The sequence below is a fragment of the Stegostoma tigrinum genome, chromosome 11 (genome assembly GCF_030684315.1).
Source record: "Stegostoma tigrinum isolate sSteTig4 chromosome 11, sSteTig4.hap1, whole genome shotgun sequence".
Lineage (NCBI taxonomy): Eukaryota > Metazoa > Chordata > Chondrichthyes > Orectolobiformes > Stegostomatidae > Stegostoma > Stegostoma tigrinum.
This window is the reverse complement of record NC_081364.1, coordinates 29,996,645-30,014,055: the sequence shown is the minus strand read 5'-3', so window position 1 is coordinate 30,014,055 and position 17,411 is coordinate 29,996,645. Positions and strand designations below refer to the sequence as shown.

The window sequence follows — 17,411 nt, the reverse complement described above, 5'->3', positions numbered from 1 at the left end:
TGCTAGTACTGTTCCAAACTACTATGGAAGGATAACAAGTCAAATAATTGTTTTAAGGTTTTTTTAAAAAATAAAAATAGATATTACATCTGAGTAGATCTTTGCAATTAAATTAAGCTAAATTAAGGTGATTCTATGTTAGTAGGTCTCTCTTTGGGTTGTTTTCATTCAATGTAAATGGAAATGCAGTTTTCACCTGGAGTCTAGGAAGATGTCTATCAGTAATGCAAATATTCCTTCACGGATTTTCATTCTTAAAAATCATTGTCAAACTCTTTTACATGAACTGAAGAATGAGAAAGTAAATATTTAATGCAATTGACTTGGAAAGAAAACAATAGAAAGAAAGCTTTCATACATAATGATGACTGTGTTTGAATGTAATATAATCGTATTTATTATTTGTATTTTACCTATAGAAGATGAACATTTTGTCTTATATTTCAATCACCATCATAGCACTCTAAGCATAACATATTAAGAGGTATAATTTCAAAAAAGAGTATCGGAACACAGAACTGGAAGTGTGTATATACATACATTTAAGAAGACAAGCAAGTTGAAGTGACTATTAAAAAAAAAGTTAGTGGGTACCTGAATATAACTAAGAACAAATGTTAAATATTATACAACACTGCTCAGGCCTCAATTGGAGAACTGTATTCAGTTCTGACCACAGCATTTTAGCAAGGATGTTAAAGCCTTTGAGAGGGTACAAGAGAGAACTACAATAAAGATACCAGGTCAAAGGATTTCAATTATATAGACATGCTGAAGAAACTTCAATTATTGCCTAAAATGACAGGTATAGTTCAAATAATCAATGCCATCAAGATATATGAACTAAAATTTGATCATTTGATGTTCGCACACATCATTCTAGTATGAGCTGTTCAGTTGCCATCAAGATGTATAGACATTGTCTTTCCTCCTTATCCTAAGGGCACTGAGGTGACAGTCAATGATTGAGATTGTGCACATCAGTTAAGACCAAGAACTAAAGTTCAGATTTGCTCTGCTCTGTAGTTAGTGCTAGGAGGAAGGTACCCTGTATCATAGAACATAATAGCACAGTACAGGTCCTCGATGTTGTGCTGACCTGTCGTACCGATCTCAAGCCCATCTAACCTAGACTATTCCATGTACGTCCATATGCTTATCCAATGACCCCTTATATGTACCTAAAGTTGGCAAATCTACTACCGTTGCAGGCAAAGCGTTCCATTCCCTTACTACTGAGTAAAGAAACTACCCCTGACATCTGTCCTATATCTTTCACCCCTCAATTTAAAGCTATGCCCCCTCGTGCTCGCCATCACCATCCTAGGAAAAAGGCTCTCCCTATCCAACCCTCTGATTATTTTATATGTTTCAATTAAGTCACCTCTCAACCTTCTCTCTAATGAAGACCGCCTCAGGTCCCTCAGCCTTTCCTCGTAAGACCTTCCCTCCATACCAGGCAACATCCTAGTAAATCTCCTCTGCACCCTTTCCAAAGCTTCCACAATTTGTTTGAAGATTTTTTTTTCCATGTCGTTTCATGCGAAATCCTCCAATGTAATCTCAAGTGCATTTGAATTTGTATGAATATTCTGCCAACACTTAAATTCTAAAATAGCCTTTTTCATCTTCTGATTATATGCAATCTTGTAATTGTAGTATGGCATCAGAACAGCATGTTCACTACATGGTTTCTGCGAGGCACCATATAAATTTCTGTATAATTTTTTGATATCTTTCCCAAGACAGTACTTCACGCATGAACTAAAAATATTGGGAACATCTTTGGCTGAGCTTATTTGATCAAAATATACAATAATGAACTTATGCAGATACGCACCATTTTGCAAATCACTACAAAATACATTCAACGCAATAGAAAACAGGTCTTCTGAATTATTCAATTTTTGTTTCATGTTTGTTTCATAACAAATAGTATCCCACTTAATTTTGACATCTTTTGAACATACAATAATGATCTTATCCACATTCTCCTTCTGGGTGGCAAGCCATTGAACAGTGCCTACTTCAGCAATATCGATCTTTTGCCACATGTCGATGATTACTTGGATTCCAGTGGAACTTTGCAGCAATTCAGCAAAAGTCAGGACAACATTTTGGAATGGTGTATTATCCATTGAGTAAATGATTAGGACTTTAACTGGTTGTAGCCGATGTATTTCATTGGCGAATACAATTCTTTCATTGACTTTGCCTATTAAAAATGGTAGTTTAAATTGATTTATGAGATATGGATTCAAGTCATAGATAAACCAGCTAAATACAGATCTCTGAAACAAAATTATATATGGATTAGATTGCTTTCAGCAGAAGGGGAAGGTCAAAACACTATAGCTACCATATTCAGGATCTCAAGAAGGCAGCTGAAGGAAAAGTTGGGCCAGGTTATATTCTAAACATTCAGCTTTATGGCAGGGGTCATAGAGGGAGCAATGACAACCAAGTTAAAGGAAACGATAATAGAGGCAAAATGAACAAGGAACAAAATCTTTACAACAACAAACCTCACAGTAGAATAGGATGGTAGATGCATGTTTGTTATTCTATACTGCCCCAGATTTAGTAAATCTTTATTTACACTGGAATTTGGAATTATGAAAATTAGGTATACAACACTGGGCGGCACGGTGGCTCAGTGATTAGTACTGCTGCCTCACAGCACCAAGGTCTTAGGTTTGGTTCCACCCTCTGGTGGCTGTCCGTGTGGAGTTTGCAAATTCTCCCCGTGTCTGTGTGGGTTTCCTCCAGGTGCTATGATTTTGACCCACAGAGCAAAGATGTGCAAGTTATGTGGACTGACCATGCTAAATTGCCCATATTGTCCGGGAATATGCAAGCCATGTGGATTAGCCATGGGAAATGCAGAGTTACAGGGATAAGGTGGGGGGGGGTGCGGTGGTAAGCGGAATCTTGGTGGCTTGTTCTTTAGAGGGTTGGTGTGGACTCAACGGACTGAATGACTGCTTCCACATTAAGGATCGTATGATTCTATGAAACGATTAGAAATTAAGATTTCAACCTGGAAGAAACCAAGATCTAGTATGTGCACTAATGTGCATTTCTACATTTTATTTCAACTAAACACTCCCACATAGGAAGTCAAAGTCACAAACATTAGCAGGTTTTATTTAAGATAATCCAAATGGCTTACCTAATTTACCAATTAGATACAACCCAAGTCCCAGAGCAAGTAAGATCACACAGAGTACAATGAAAACATGGATGAAATATGGGTGCCCTGCACAGAAATAAAAACATTTTATTCAAAATGAGTATATACATTTTTGCTATTTTTAAAATAGAGTCATAAAGTCATACAGTTGTACAGCACAGAAACAAATCCTTTGATCCAACTCGTCCATGTAGACCAGATTTCCTAAATAAACCTGGTCCCATTTGCCAGCATTTGGCCCATATCCCCTTAAACCCTTCCAGATGCCTTTTAAATGTTGTAATTGCACCTGACTCCACTACGTCTTTTGGTAGTTCACTCCGTGCATGCATCACCCTCCGTGTGAAAAAGTTGCCCTTTGATCCCTTTTAAAATCTTTCCCCCTTTATCTCGAACCTATACCCTCTAGTTTTGGACTCCCTTACCCTGGGGACCTCGTCTCTTCACCCTATCCATGCCCAACATGGCATAAACTTCTATACGTCACCCCTCAGCTACGACACTCCAGGGAGAAAAGCCCCAGCCTATTCAGCCTCTCCTTATAGCTCAAACCCTCCAAACCAGTCAACATCTTTGTAAATCTTCACTGAACCCTTTCAAGTTTCACAGCATGCTTTCTACAGTAGGGGGACAAAAATTGAACACAGTATTCCAAAAATGGCCTAAACAATGTTCTAGAGATAATGGGAACTGCAGATGCTGGAGAATCCAAGATAACAATGTGTGAAGCTGGATGCACACAGCAGGCCAAGCAGCATCTTGTGCTCCTCAGATGCTGCTTGGCCTGCTGTGTTCATCCAGCTTCACACATTGTTTAAGATAACAATGTTATACACAGCTGCAATATGACCTCCCAATTCCTGTACTCAGTGCACTGACCAATAAAGGCAAACGTGCCAAATGCCTTCTTCACTACCCTGTCTACCTGTGACTCCACCATCAAGGAACTATGAACCTGCACTCCAATGTCTTTGTTCAGCAACACTCCCCAGGAACCTGCCGTTAGTGTATAAGTCCTGCCCTGATTTGCCTATTGACATGCAACACCTCACGTTTAGCTAAACTAAACTCCATCAGCCACTCTAACATTGTTGCTGTTTATTAAAACCTTTCATACTAATTTCATGTAAAAGATAAAATGCTAGTATTAGGAAGTATCTATATTTTGCCAAAATACATTATATTGCTTTTGTGCAGTTCTGCATTTGGCACAGAAAGTCAGATGATGGGAGCATTGGCTACAGACCATTACCACAGTCCTACCATGATCGGTGCTCCTTCTAGTCAAACTCCACAAATAATTGTGTGCACTTGTCCTCCTATGTATGTACAGGTGATTGATCACATTAAAACTATATTCGAAAATGCATGAACAAATCTTAGAGTAGATACTAGAGCTCTTCAAGGCATGGTGGGATAATAGACAACTGCTAGCTCTGGAGCAAAACAGAAAAATGTTGGAAAAACTCAGTAATCTGGCCACATCTGTGGAAAGAGAAACAGTTAACATTTTCAGTCCTGTGGCCCTTCTCTTTCTCTCAGAACTGAGGAAGGGTCATGGAGCCCGAAATGTTAACTCTGGTTTTATCTTCACAGATGCTGCCTGACCTGCTGGACTTTTCCAGAAACTTTGTTTTTGTTGTTGAAAATGTTGTGTAATTTGTTTTCTTTCTTAGATCCAAGACATTTCTGCAATGAATTTAAATTTTGGCTCAACACAAAATCCATCTCAGCTTTTAAGAAATGCAGGTTTGCTTTAAGTAAAACTGTCTAACTGAAAGCTGTGCTTACCTCTCAAGAGTGTGTAGCCACTCATCAACATACTTAGCACTGATTGCATGCCCTTGTCATCATAACCAACAGGCAGCACAAAGTTTCTACGCTGTCTGCATTGCAATCATCTTGCATTTCAATCCCACGCTCATTTTCAGGCCTTATCTATCTCCTCAACTTCCTTGGAATCCTCCACATCATGTTTTCATCTCAGGTGACAGAATTATAATTCTGTCATTTCATGACAGATACAATTCAGCTCCTTATGTGGGAGATTTTGGATTATATTCAAGAGCAGACAAAATATCTGGGCTTATTTTTCAGCTAAAGGTTGTCAATGTTTTGGTTTTTGCCTGAGTGTTTGAAAAGATTATGAATTTTAAATGAAAAGATATCCACTTAACCCAGAAATTTAACTGTTTCTGTTCTCTCCTCTTGAATGAAAAATGGGGCAAAGAAAAAACACAAGTACTGCAAACTATGCAATGCTAATAACTGATAAGAGTTTTCAAACAAACCATTGGAGGGGATATGTATCAGATTTTAAGATAGGGGTCTGATGGTCGGAAAGAAACCACAAGAAGATAGTGAAACATACTGAGAAAAGCAATATGTAAAAAGATGTATTAGATAAGTGATTAGATTTTTGACCTACTTACTAACCAACTACATACTGCTAACAATATTTTCCATTTTTCAGTTAGCTATTATAATTAACTTTGCAGTGAAGTTTGTTCATGTCTCCAGTTTCAAAGACGTTGTCATCGTAGTGTCAGTGGAGTGGAATGCCTAATTTATCAAGAGTCTGAGGGGTAATTTTAGCCACGGTTAAACTCACAGTGCATTTTATGCTTTTCTGAAGGCCCAGTGGGTAGACACATCATCCACTGTAATGCTTATCAGTCAAAGAGAATGTTAGTGCTCTGAATACTATAAAAAAAGTTGTTCCAAGTTAGTTGATGGTGGCCCAATTTTGAGGCTCCACAATTTAACTTGTCCTTTTGAATGGGAAGTAAAAACAAAATGGCATTACTGTATGCAATTCCAACAATTGACTCCTTACAAGAAGTTTTGGACTTTCAATATGTAAAAATGGCAAGATCAGGCACAGCCTTGCCGTGCCCCATCTCCCAGTCACTCACTTGAGACACCAACATTCTAGAACCTTAATCGAACCTAACTCACCAGAGGCAAAAAAAAGGGAACAGACACTGACAAATTATTTTAATTAACCTGTGTAGATGTTACAACACATCTCAGGTGCAAATTGGACTTGAGCTCAGACCTTCTGGCCTAGAAGTATCAACATTACCATTACACTTCATTAATTGCTGATACTTGTCATCTTTCAATACAACTGATATAGATAGCTAGTAGAGGATCACCTTTGATTTGTATGTTTAGGCCTTTTTTTCCCCCCTCCCTCCCATCTCCTACTGTCACAGTTCAACAGTGTCATAAGCCGCAATTTCCTCAAAGCTGTTCCAGTTCAGAGTCCAAAAATATTTGTTAAAGTAACACTAATGGAGCTGCAAAAGTTCTAATAAAATTCCCAGCCAAGGCATTGCGACGCAAAAATAATATACTCAGTCTTCATTTTAATATTGACTAGGTTAAAAATGGAAAAAATCTGGCATCTGATTTTCTTCTGTTCTATATTAGGTTTTTCAAATTATCATTATTTGTCTTATTCTTAAACATACCTGGGATTAAACTCGGGCTATCTTCGGTGTATTTCTTGTAGTCTTGAAATAAAATACAGTAATTAATGTTAAAAGCTTTAGTTACATTGAGAAATGCATTATTTACACTTCTTAAAATGTAGAAACATTTTTGAAAGAAAGATTTTAAATTCTGGAGTGGGCATTGATTCAAAGGTTCTCTCAATGACTGAAAATTCCTTTAACTGGTGTTGCTCAGCCGTCATAAATTCATTGGAACACAGTAGGAACCCCTTTTAGCAATAGTATTGTGATTTCCATTGCTCCTTTGAACTTAAAGCAGCAGAACAAGAACAACTACAGGGAAATTGCAAACTAATACTTTCACTATGTTCCCACATTTTGATAGATGCAAGTAAGCAACAGAATACAAGAACAGATTGTGATGGGCCAAATCTTCTTGTCTTTGACTCACTGGAGACTGAATTTTCAATCAAGGATTGGTGTCAAGGTCTGTGGAGGTTCTGATACACTCACCTATAAAGGCATTGGCTGGGAACTTTGAACTTTTGATAGATACTGGGGACGAGAACGAGGGAGATTGTTTTAAGTTAGAGAGTTGCCCTTTTCTCTCAGTCTTGCAACTCGGAACTCTCTGCCTCAAAAGAGGATTAAGGCAGGGTCATTCATACTTTTGAAACAGAGGTGAATAGATTTTTGCTTGTTGGGGGAAATAAGGGTTGTTGGTTCAGCCGGGAATATGGAATATGAAATATGGATCAGCCATAATTTTATTGAATAATGGTGCAGGGGCCAAATGATTTACTTCTGCTCCTGTTTCATATTCATTCATTGAATCCTGACAGTGTGGAAACAGAGATAATGGGAACTGCAGATGCTGGAGAATCCAAGATAACAAAGTGAGAAGCTGGATGAGCACAGCAGGCCAAGCAGCATCTCCTGGGATGCTGCTTGGCCTGCTGTGTTCATCCAGCTTCACACTTTAGTGTGGAAACAGGCTCTTCGGCCCAACAAGTCCACATCAACCCACACAGACCCATCCCTCTATTATCCACCTAATCTACACATCCCTGACTGATTGTGGGCGGCACGGTGGCCCAGCGGTTAGCACTGCAGCCTCACAGTGCCAGGGACCTGGGTTCAATTCCAGCCTCAGGCGACTGTCTGTGCATAGTTTGCACAACTCACGCAGACACGGAGAATTCCTCTGGGTGCTCCGGTGTCCTCCCACAGTCTAAAGGCGTGCAGGCTAGGTGGATCAGCCATGCTAAATTGCCCGTAGTGTTTAGGGGCATGTGGGTTATAGGGGGATGCTTCAAGGGGTGGTGTGGGCTTGTGGGGCCAAAGGACCTGTTTCCACACTGTAGGTAAATCTAATCTACAGGCAATATGGCATGGCCACTCCACATCTTTGAACTGGAAACCAGAGCACCTGGAGGAAACCTACACAGACATGAGGAGAATGTGCAAACTCCACACAGACAATTTTTTGAAAAAAGGTTTTCTGATGAAGGGTCTAGGCTGGAAACATCAGCTTTTGTGCTCCTAAGATGCTGCTTGACCTGGTAGGTTCATCCAGCTCCACACGTTGCTATCGTAGATAATCTGCTACTCTGATTGTGGAGACACAATGTGTCAATATGCTGACACATTTTTACAATCACAAAAGAGAGACTTATGCAACTGCTAGAAAGAGCTCACCAGATGAACCTAAACAAGAAAAAAGATGAAATTGAAGTTGCCTGCAGTCAATTTCACGTACAAGGTGACAGCTGTAGCAGACACGCAGTGACCAACAGATGTGAAAACAATGCAGAGATTTGTTGGATTTGCAAGCTTTTTAAGCAAAGTTCTTGCCTAATTTGTACTCAGTGTGAACCACTGCACATGCTCACTGCTGAAAATGAGAGCTGATACCAGGGTACAGAATAAGAAGCAGCTTTCACTAGAATCAAATAAGTATGACAATGTCAGTGCTGAGGTACTATAACGTAAAATGACGAACTCACCTTATAGTGAGATGCTAAGAGAGACAGGACTTGGAGTCACCTCTATGTAGGAAAATAACCCAGTTTCATTGGCATCCAGTACATTAATGCAAACTCAATGGTGCTACACTTAAAAACGAGGCTAGTGAGGTTTCTTGTACTATCATACCAAAATGCCCTCGTTAACCATTTACCACACCCACACAGTGCACTTCTCATCCAGTGCTCGTTGGAGTTTCTCACTTGTCGGAGCTAAACAAACTCTCTACTGTCAGGATATGCCAGAATAAACTGGCATTCCTAACTAAGGCAGTATTTTTAAAACTTCATTGCACACCCAGACAAGCACTGGTATGCAAAGCTGGCTTGCACAAACTAGCAGCCAGCATGGCAAATAACAGGAAATGGGCCCCACAATTTGACGACACAGTCCTCAATGTCCTCGTAGGTAGAGTGGTATAGAGGAGGTCCACCCACATCTCTCTGAACTGTCAGAGGAGGCCACAACACCAGACCCTGCCAGCCTGGCCTGAGATGGCCAACATGGTAAGTGTGATCTCAATCATTCAGAGAAATGCTCAGCAATGCAAAAAGGTTAACGATCTTCTCCAATCTGCCAGGTCAAATGCCACCATCTTCCCTCACATCACTTGTTCTGCTTGCATTTCCCACCATGGCATATGCAGCATCCCTGTCACTTTTGCATGTAACATCTTCTTTCAGCCCAACGATACTGCATGCCTTCTCCATTTCCTATTCACCCTCTCAAGTCACCTAAAAGCCCTTTCTTCTCATATCAGCACAATTAGATGTGCCAGACATTTCCATTGCACTCAATCCTTCCCATTCTCTCATTACAGGAGAAAACAAGCAGCAAACATGAGTGGTGATGTGCCTGACATCCATCTCCGCATCCCCTACATGGACAGGATTGTGGCACTGGTTGGAAAAGACTGGTAAACATTGTATGGAGATGCTGAGACATTTATGACTGCACAACTGAGCAAGAAACACCCTTCTTGCAATAAGCTCTCTCACTAAGCCCACTGTCGATGTAGTTTTACTTACCACAATTTATGACCCCAGGCTGTGACAATTTTATACTTTGCAAGTGCCAGTGCACGTCCAGGCAAGAGGGTGTCAACGGCACACATGACCATAAAAAAGCCATAATTCCCTCAAAGGATGCACTGGAGAAAATCTCCTCCACTGGCTCAGATACTGACACTTTACTGGGTAGTTTAGCTAGAGTATAGGCAGGAGCACAGGCTGACGGCCACTTCACATCCACACTTCCATAACGAGATGAGGAAGAAATACTACAGGTCTCTAGCACTCAAGAGGATTGCTGGATACCAAGTATCCACTCAGCCCCATGCAGATGGTGATGCTGGCAATTCATAACTTCATACAAATGTGCAAGCAGACTCAGCAGGCAGGTTAGCCACCAAAGTGCAATGATTGTAGGAATGTAGCAATGCCATTGGGACCTTGCTGCCTCAGGTATGTGATCATCTAGCCACATCCCTGCACAAATTGGTAGCTACCATTGACAGCCAGGTTTAGACTCAGACTGTACTGGATATATATGGAGTCTACAGTCCACCACCTTAGCCATTTGTGCCATCACCAATGGCTAGGTGACATGGGGTGGGATGCTCGACCACACACTAGAGTGCCCCTTCCTCACAAGGACACTGTCAGTAGCCACCGAGCTACAGAAGGAACTGTGCACAGACGTGCAGTAAGCTCTTCCCAGGGCTCCAAGGTGACCAGGCCTTCCACCTCCACTAAGTCTGTCACCCTCAGGCTAAGCCTGGGAGGCTGCACTTGTCTCTGTCAAGTTCATTCAGCATGTTTGTGCCTTTTAGACACAAGTAGCCCTGGAATCAATTGACCAAAGCACCAGGGCCAATGGACTTCACCATATGGCAGGCTCCACCCCCCACCCAAGCTGCTGACCAAGGGACTACACAGACATAATGGAAAAGAGAAACATTTCAATGGCACATTGATGGCATGGGTGACACTTGATTTATAAATATGCATTCACTTCTGACTATTATCTTTTTCTCAAATGTCACCAAAAGTCAAATTTTAAAGGTATAAAGCTGCTAATCCTTATCCCTGGACAATTCCATGGGTCAAAGTGTGAAGTCAGCAACTGCTGCACCACGAGCAGGCAATGGGGGAAATCACAGGTAACCGTGCCTTGGAAACTGAACTCCATCATTCTAGGAGCACAGACATTGCTATGCATCACAGACATTAGGAGGGTTCAGACGTTAGCCTGCATGAAATGGTCAGGAGGGATAGAAGGGATTGGACTGCACACCTTATTTCTGAAGGATCACAAGGAATGCTGAGTTTGCAAGTGCGTTTCACCTTTGCTATAAAAGTGTATGCCTACTGGTGTTGCCCTTTGAATGGCTTCCCCATTGTCTGCTTATGGTGCAGTAGACTCTACCCTCACAGATGAGAACACTTATCACATCCACTCAGTGTGGGCGTAGCCACCTTCTGAACTGAAGTCATGTGAGCTCCCTGATCCTTTGCACCCAAACCGGATGCCTGATTAAGCCCAAGTCCTGGACTAATATTGGAGGCTACCCTTGACTCATTGTGCCAGGACCCCTAACTGAGGTGCCTCCTTGGAAATCAGTGAGGACTATTCCTCTTTAAGTTATGGCTTGAAGTGTATGCATTTGCTGCATATACTGCTTGCACAATGTGACATCAAACTCACACCTGCACTTTTCTAATAGTGAAAAAGCTACTGCAGCCAGAAGTGATAACAAATGAGAATAACAAAATCAAGGTGAAGCTTTAGGAAAAAAAAACTTCATTTTTGATAAAACGGTAGAGATATTGCCAGAGCTGAACATTGGAGAGTCAGAGTGCAAAAACAACCATCCCACATGACAACTCAAAACCTGTGTTAAGCACGTGCTACCTCATTTGTAGGTGGTAAATGTGACCACCTAGACATACTGTTGTAACCACAGACATCTACATACAACTAGAGAAACTGTCACTGTACATGTCTGATCAGGAAGATTGATCTCACTACCTGCACAAAATATAGAATGACTGTCAGTCCCAGAAGTCCACTGTGCCCCTTCAATAGAAATGGATCAGCAATCTTGGCAACAGCACTCACCATGGAAGTAATACTCCCTGGAGAAGGAGCTCCCTAGGAATAAGCAGATATCAGATCAGCAGCCAATTATAATGGAGGTTGGTTAGATGGCTGTTTTGCAAAGCAGAGTCATGCCCAAGCATGGGCTCAATTCCTGTACTGGCTGAGGTTAATATGATGGTTCTTCCTTCTCAATCTCTTCCCTCAGCCGAAACGTGGTGACCTTCAGGTTAAACCACCACCAGATGTATTTTTGTTTAAAGAAAGTGTGGTCTACGGTGACTTTACATGCACGCCATTAAGAGGCCTACATGATTAAAAGACAATGTAAATTTACAATTCTCTGTGATCTTATATATTTTGCAACTTGCATAACATGGCTTAATTGCAGTGACAGTGCATCAAGGCTTTTTAAGTGGTCATTAAATTGGCAACTTAAGGGTCTTAGCAGATGGCAAACTAGGGGCAGGGTCATCCAGCCAAACTAGGGGCAGGGTCATCCAGCCATGACTTCAGCAGGCTGAAGACAAGAAGAAGGTGGCCAGGTCTCCATCTGCAACCCTCCAGCCTAAGTGCCCCTTAAATTCACCACAGGAAGGGCATGGACACAGGGTTATGACCCATGTTCTGGCAAGATCACTGTAATGGAATTGCAAATGTGTTCTGAGTGTGCTATAGTGTGATCATGTAAATCATGATCACACAACTGACTACATGACACTGATCAGTAAGAAAGAAGACATCAGCCAAGAATGAGTAGAAGAAGAGAGGTCTTAGGACATTTCAGTAGTTTGCTGCATTTGATAACCATGTAGAGATGTGAATGAAGGAGCATCACAATTCATAACGAGTTGAAAAACCTCAGTGATAAAGGAGGAATCAGCCTTAGGGACAGTGTACGTGCAGATACCCACAGTTCGAGATACTCTAGACCGGTATCTTAATGTGTAGGCAGCAGAAGTGTCTTAACATTGTTAAGATATTGAGAGCATCAGAAGCCAATTGAGCAAGTAGTTGCACCTCTTGTTAAAAGAAACTGACAAATAAAACCTGTCAAAATGTGGGTTAATACTCTGAATTCCCCATATTCATAAGAATTATTCTGCCAACAACAGCCAAAATCAGTCTGAATTTCCTGTGATAATTTTCAACATAAAAGATTATAAGTGAGATAGTTTAAAATAATAAAATTGGCCCACTTAATAGCAAAACGTCAATAAAAATTATTTTAATAAATTACCATCTTTCTTGGAGCAGTTCAGTACTTTTTCATGTATATAGCAGTAATGTTGACATAGAGGGAAATGCGGTCTTATCTAAAATCAACAGGAATTAATAATTACACTCAATTGTTCATTCAATAAAGAGTTTGGAAAAAAAACTGAATGTTCAGTGTATTGAAACATTCCAAATTATGATTCCAAGGAAAATCATATTATTAAGGATTACTCACTGTCACGCAATATCCTTCTAAAAGATCCAGTACATCATTCCTCAGAAATGTTATGGATATTCTTGATCTGTTTGACTTGATGAAAAAAAATGTTTTGTTATGAAACAATATGTAACTATTCACAGACAACATGGTGTTAAGCTTGATGAACACAGCGGGCCAAGCAGCATTCCTACTATCTCTAACTATTCAATTCCGTTGTGGCAGAGCTCCAACTTTATGCTTTAAAGGTTTTGCCGTTTGATGTTTTCCCATTTCTCCATATCGGGCTTTTTTCTGCATTATTGCAATTGTAAAGCAGGGTTACTTGTTTGCAGGTCCATTCTGGAGCTGTGATCATGCCAGCTGTTGAGAAATCCATCTCATGTGTGATCTCTGCCAATGTATAGGGAAAATACTGAGAAGTTTGATATCTACACAAAAAGATTACCAATATATTATTATTCATCCAGAAACACTAGAAAACCAATCAACTGCATCAGCACAAATCAACTACAAGAAGCTTTCAGAATGACAGTTTTTATTTTAAAACTATGTATTGTGAGGTAAAAAGAAACCTCACCCAAATTCATTTGAAAAAGACATTTTAACCTTGAATCATCAATAGGCAATACATATAATCCAAATCAAATACAAAACCTATTGTACTGTTGCAACCAAGTTTAATGTAAACACAAGGAACAACATCTTATTTTCCAATTTGGCACTTAACAACCTTCCAGATTCTTTACTGAGTTCAAGTGAATTTCATTTAGTAATCTCTGACCCTTGCCATCTATTCTGCCAGATTCACCCCATCCCTGTCCGTTCTTGTTTTATTTTTCTCTTCATGATTCTGTAAAGCCATACCAGCATGAGCCATATTTTTGTTTCTCATTTTACTCCAACACTCCTTTTGGCCATGCAAGATTCTTCTGTTCCTTAACCTTTCTGGCTTCCACCCTATAACAGAATTTCATTTATCCTTTATTCTCACTCATCCATCCTCAAAACATATTAAATTTCAAACTTTTTCCAGTTCTGATGTAAGGTCATTGACCTGAAACTTTAACTGTTTCTCTCTTCATAGACACTAACAAACGAGATGGAAACTTCTAACATTTTCCATTTTTTAAAAAATTGAAGAAAGAGCAACAATGGGACAAAGACAGAGGTAGAATCTTATAAGAGTCAGAGCGACACCAGCTGTGGTGAAATTTATGGCAGAATCAGGTGAGAACTTCAGTTAGGCCCATCTCAATGTCAGTAGCATCTTGCTCCATCTTTTATGCTTTTGACAAATAGCATGGCAAGTTTCTCACTTGGCAGCACTGAGATGCCAAATAAGGAAAATGAGTGCATATCAAACACCGTGTTAACAGTTCAACATGTGTTATGAATATTCCACTTGCCATTTTGCTGAACAGGTCAAACAAGCAAAACCTCAAAAAAATTGGACATGTAAATCAAAGTGGCTTCCTGGTGATTTCAGTGTGCAATTTGCTCCAAACAACCTTCTGTCACTTAGTATCAAACAGCATCTGACAACACAATCCATGGGTAGCAACCACATACCCGCCTCACTCAGACATTTACATCTGGGATTTGCCTATCTGACATGACCATCATCTCACTTCACTGATATTTTTGCCAGAAACTCAGGGAGCACAGACTTGCATTTCAGAGTGCACTGGCAACTAGCATTAAAAGGCTGCAATGGGGACATTCTGAGCAAAATCATCCAACTCAAGGACTGGGCCATACAGCAGCTCAGGGCTGCTCATTTGCTATCTTAGCACTCACTTGCTCATGATGCATTGCATGCCCACAGGCTACATGACTTGCCTTGCCATGTGTGACAATTCTGTGGCTTTAAGAGATGTATTTCTGTCCTTTTTTAAAAAACAATGAGGGGCGCTAGGACAGAGGTGAAGAGTAAACCAAGGCAATAAACAGTTTGTGAGGCCTTAGAATTTCTTTTTAAAAGTTGAAACAAGAGAAGCAGCATGATTGGGTGGATTCAGGTTCCCGCAGAACCAGGATTTTAACATAGCTTTTAGAAATTGCAGCGTTTTGAAGCTGGTTGTTGAAGCTGCTAGATCTTTCTCTCTGTTATAGCCAAAAGCTTGAGTTCTCTTCCTGCTGCCAGAATTGCACGTGAGACAATCTGTTTTATTGAATTTGCCTTTGCCAAGGGTGAGTTTATAGGATGTTCTATATTAGAACAGTTGGTGTTCAGTAGTCAAATAACCTATTATACTGTTAAGTTTTCCAATAGAGTTAAGTCATTCCAATTCTTGTTTGTTTTTTTAAAACTATAAGGCAAGATTAAGGTATGTTTTGTTTTAAGCTGAGCAGTGTAACCCATCATATTATCCCTGGAACACAGCACCTTACAGTTGCCTTGAAATAAGATTAAGAGATAGGGTCCAGTTATCTTCTTGTTATATTTGAAAGGGGTTTAGTCTGGCCCACAACACTCGACAATTAGTACAGTCACAAGATTTCACTGTCTGGCTATCTAAAATAAAACACCAAGTGTTTATGATAATAACTGTATAATCTACTTTAGTGAAGTAGGTTAACAGATAATTGCCAAGGCACAAGGGAGAACATCCTTACTCTAAATGGTGCACTGGATCTTTTATATCCACTTGTTAGTGGTGTTTCATCCCACAGTTTGTACTTTCGAATTTCAAAACCAATCCACTACTCAAAGAATTTTGAGGCATCAGAAGCACACAATAAAATTCTACATTCAATGTAAATCATTTAAAATATAGGAGAGCGAGAGAGCGAGCACGAGAGAGAGAGCGAGAGCGCGCGAGACAGAGAGAGAGCGAGAGAGAGAGCGCGCGCGAGCGAGAGAGAGAGAGAGAGGCGCGCGCGAGAGACAGAGAGAGAGAGGCGCGCGCGAGAGACAGAGAGAGAGAGGCGCGCGCGCGCGAGAGAGAGAGAGGCGCGAGAGAGAGAGAGAGACAGAGAGGCGTGCGAGAGAGAGAGGCGCGCGAGAGAGAGAGGCGCGCGAGAGAGAGAGAGGCGCGCGAGAGAGAGAGGCGCGCGAGAGAGGCGCGCGAGAGAGAGAGAGGCGTGCGAGAGAGAGAGAGGCGCGCGCGAGAGAGAGAGGCGCGCGCGCGAGAGAGAGAGGCGCGCGCGAGAGAGAGAGGCGCGCGCGAGAGAGAGAGAGAGGCGCGCGAGAGAGAGAGAGGCGCGCGCGAGAGAGAGACAGAGAGAGGCGCACGCGCGCGAGAGAGAGAGGCGCGCGCGAGAGAGAGAGGCGTGCGCGAGAGAGAGAGAGAGAGAGAGAGAGAAAGAAAGACAGCGAGAGAGAGAGAGGCGCGCGCGAGAGAGAGGCGCGAGAGAGAGAGAGAGACAGCGCGCGCGAGAGAGAGGCGCGAGAGAGAGAGAGAGACAGGCGCACGCGAGAGAGAGAGAGAGGCGCGAGAGAGAGAGAGAGACAGCGCGCGTGAGAGAGAGAGGCGCGCGCGAGAGAGAGAGGCGCGCGCGAGAGAGAGAGAGGCGCGCGCGTGTGAGAGAGAGAGAGGCGCGTGCGCGTGAGAGAGAGAGAGAGGGAGCGCACGCGAGAGAGAGAGAGCGCGTGCGCGCGAGAGAGAGAGAGAGAGGTGCGCGCGCGAGAGAGAGAGAGAGGCGCGCGCGCGCGAGAGAGAGAGAGAGGCGCGCGAGAGAGAGCGAGAGAGAGGCGCGCGCGCGAGAGAGAGAGAGAGGCGCGCGCGCATGAGAGAGAGAGGCGCGCGCGCGCAAGAGAGAGAGGCGCACGCGCGAGAGAGAGAGAGAGAGGCGCGCGCGAGAGAGAGAGAGAGAGGCGCGCGCGAGAGAGAGACAGCGCGCGCGAGAGAGAGAGAGCGCGTGAGAGAGAGGCGCGAGAGAGAGAGAGAGAGACAGCGCGCGCGAGAGAGAGAGGCGCGCACGAAAGAGAGAGAGAGAGGCACGCGCGAGAGAGAGAGAGGGAGGCGCGCGCGAGAGAGAGAGAGAGAGAAGCGCGCGCAAGAGAGAGAGAGAGAGGCACACGCGCAAGAGAGAGAGGCGCACGCGCGCGCGAGAGAGAGAGAGAGGCGCGCGCGAGAGAGAGAGAGAGAGAGGCGCGTGCAAGAGAGAGAGCGAGGGCGCGCGCGCAAGAGAGAGAGGCGCACGCGGCGCGCGAGAGAGAGAGGCGCGCGCGAGAGAGAGTCGCGCGCGAGAGAGA

The 17,411-nt window shown here is 42.4% G+C and overlaps 1 protein-coding gene across 2 annotated transcripts in view; it reads right to left on the bottom strand.

Moving 5' to 3' along the window:
- Positions 1-441: 441 nt before the first annotated feature.
- The window catches only part of LOC125460402 (interleukin-17 receptor B), a 108,399-nt gene continuing 91,429 nt past the window's right edge, over positions 442-17,411 (bottom strand). The window contains exons 8-12 of one of the 2 annotated variants that reach the window (XM_048547856.2): positions 13,229-13,303; positions 13,016-13,091; positions 6,670-6,711; positions 3,173-3,259; positions 442-2,215 (exon numbers count right to left, since the gene is read on the bottom strand). In XM_048547856.2, coding sequence (XP_048403813.1) covers positions 1,539-2,215; positions 3,173-3,259; positions 6,670-6,711; positions 13,016-13,091; positions 13,229-13,303 — 957 coding nt within the window. In that variant the 3' untranslated portion in view covers positions 442-1,538. The remainder of the gene's footprint in view (positions 2,216-3,172; positions 3,260-6,669; positions 6,712-13,015; positions 13,092-13,228; positions 13,304-17,411) is intronic. The other variant, XM_048547857.2, reaches the window with a different exon arrangement.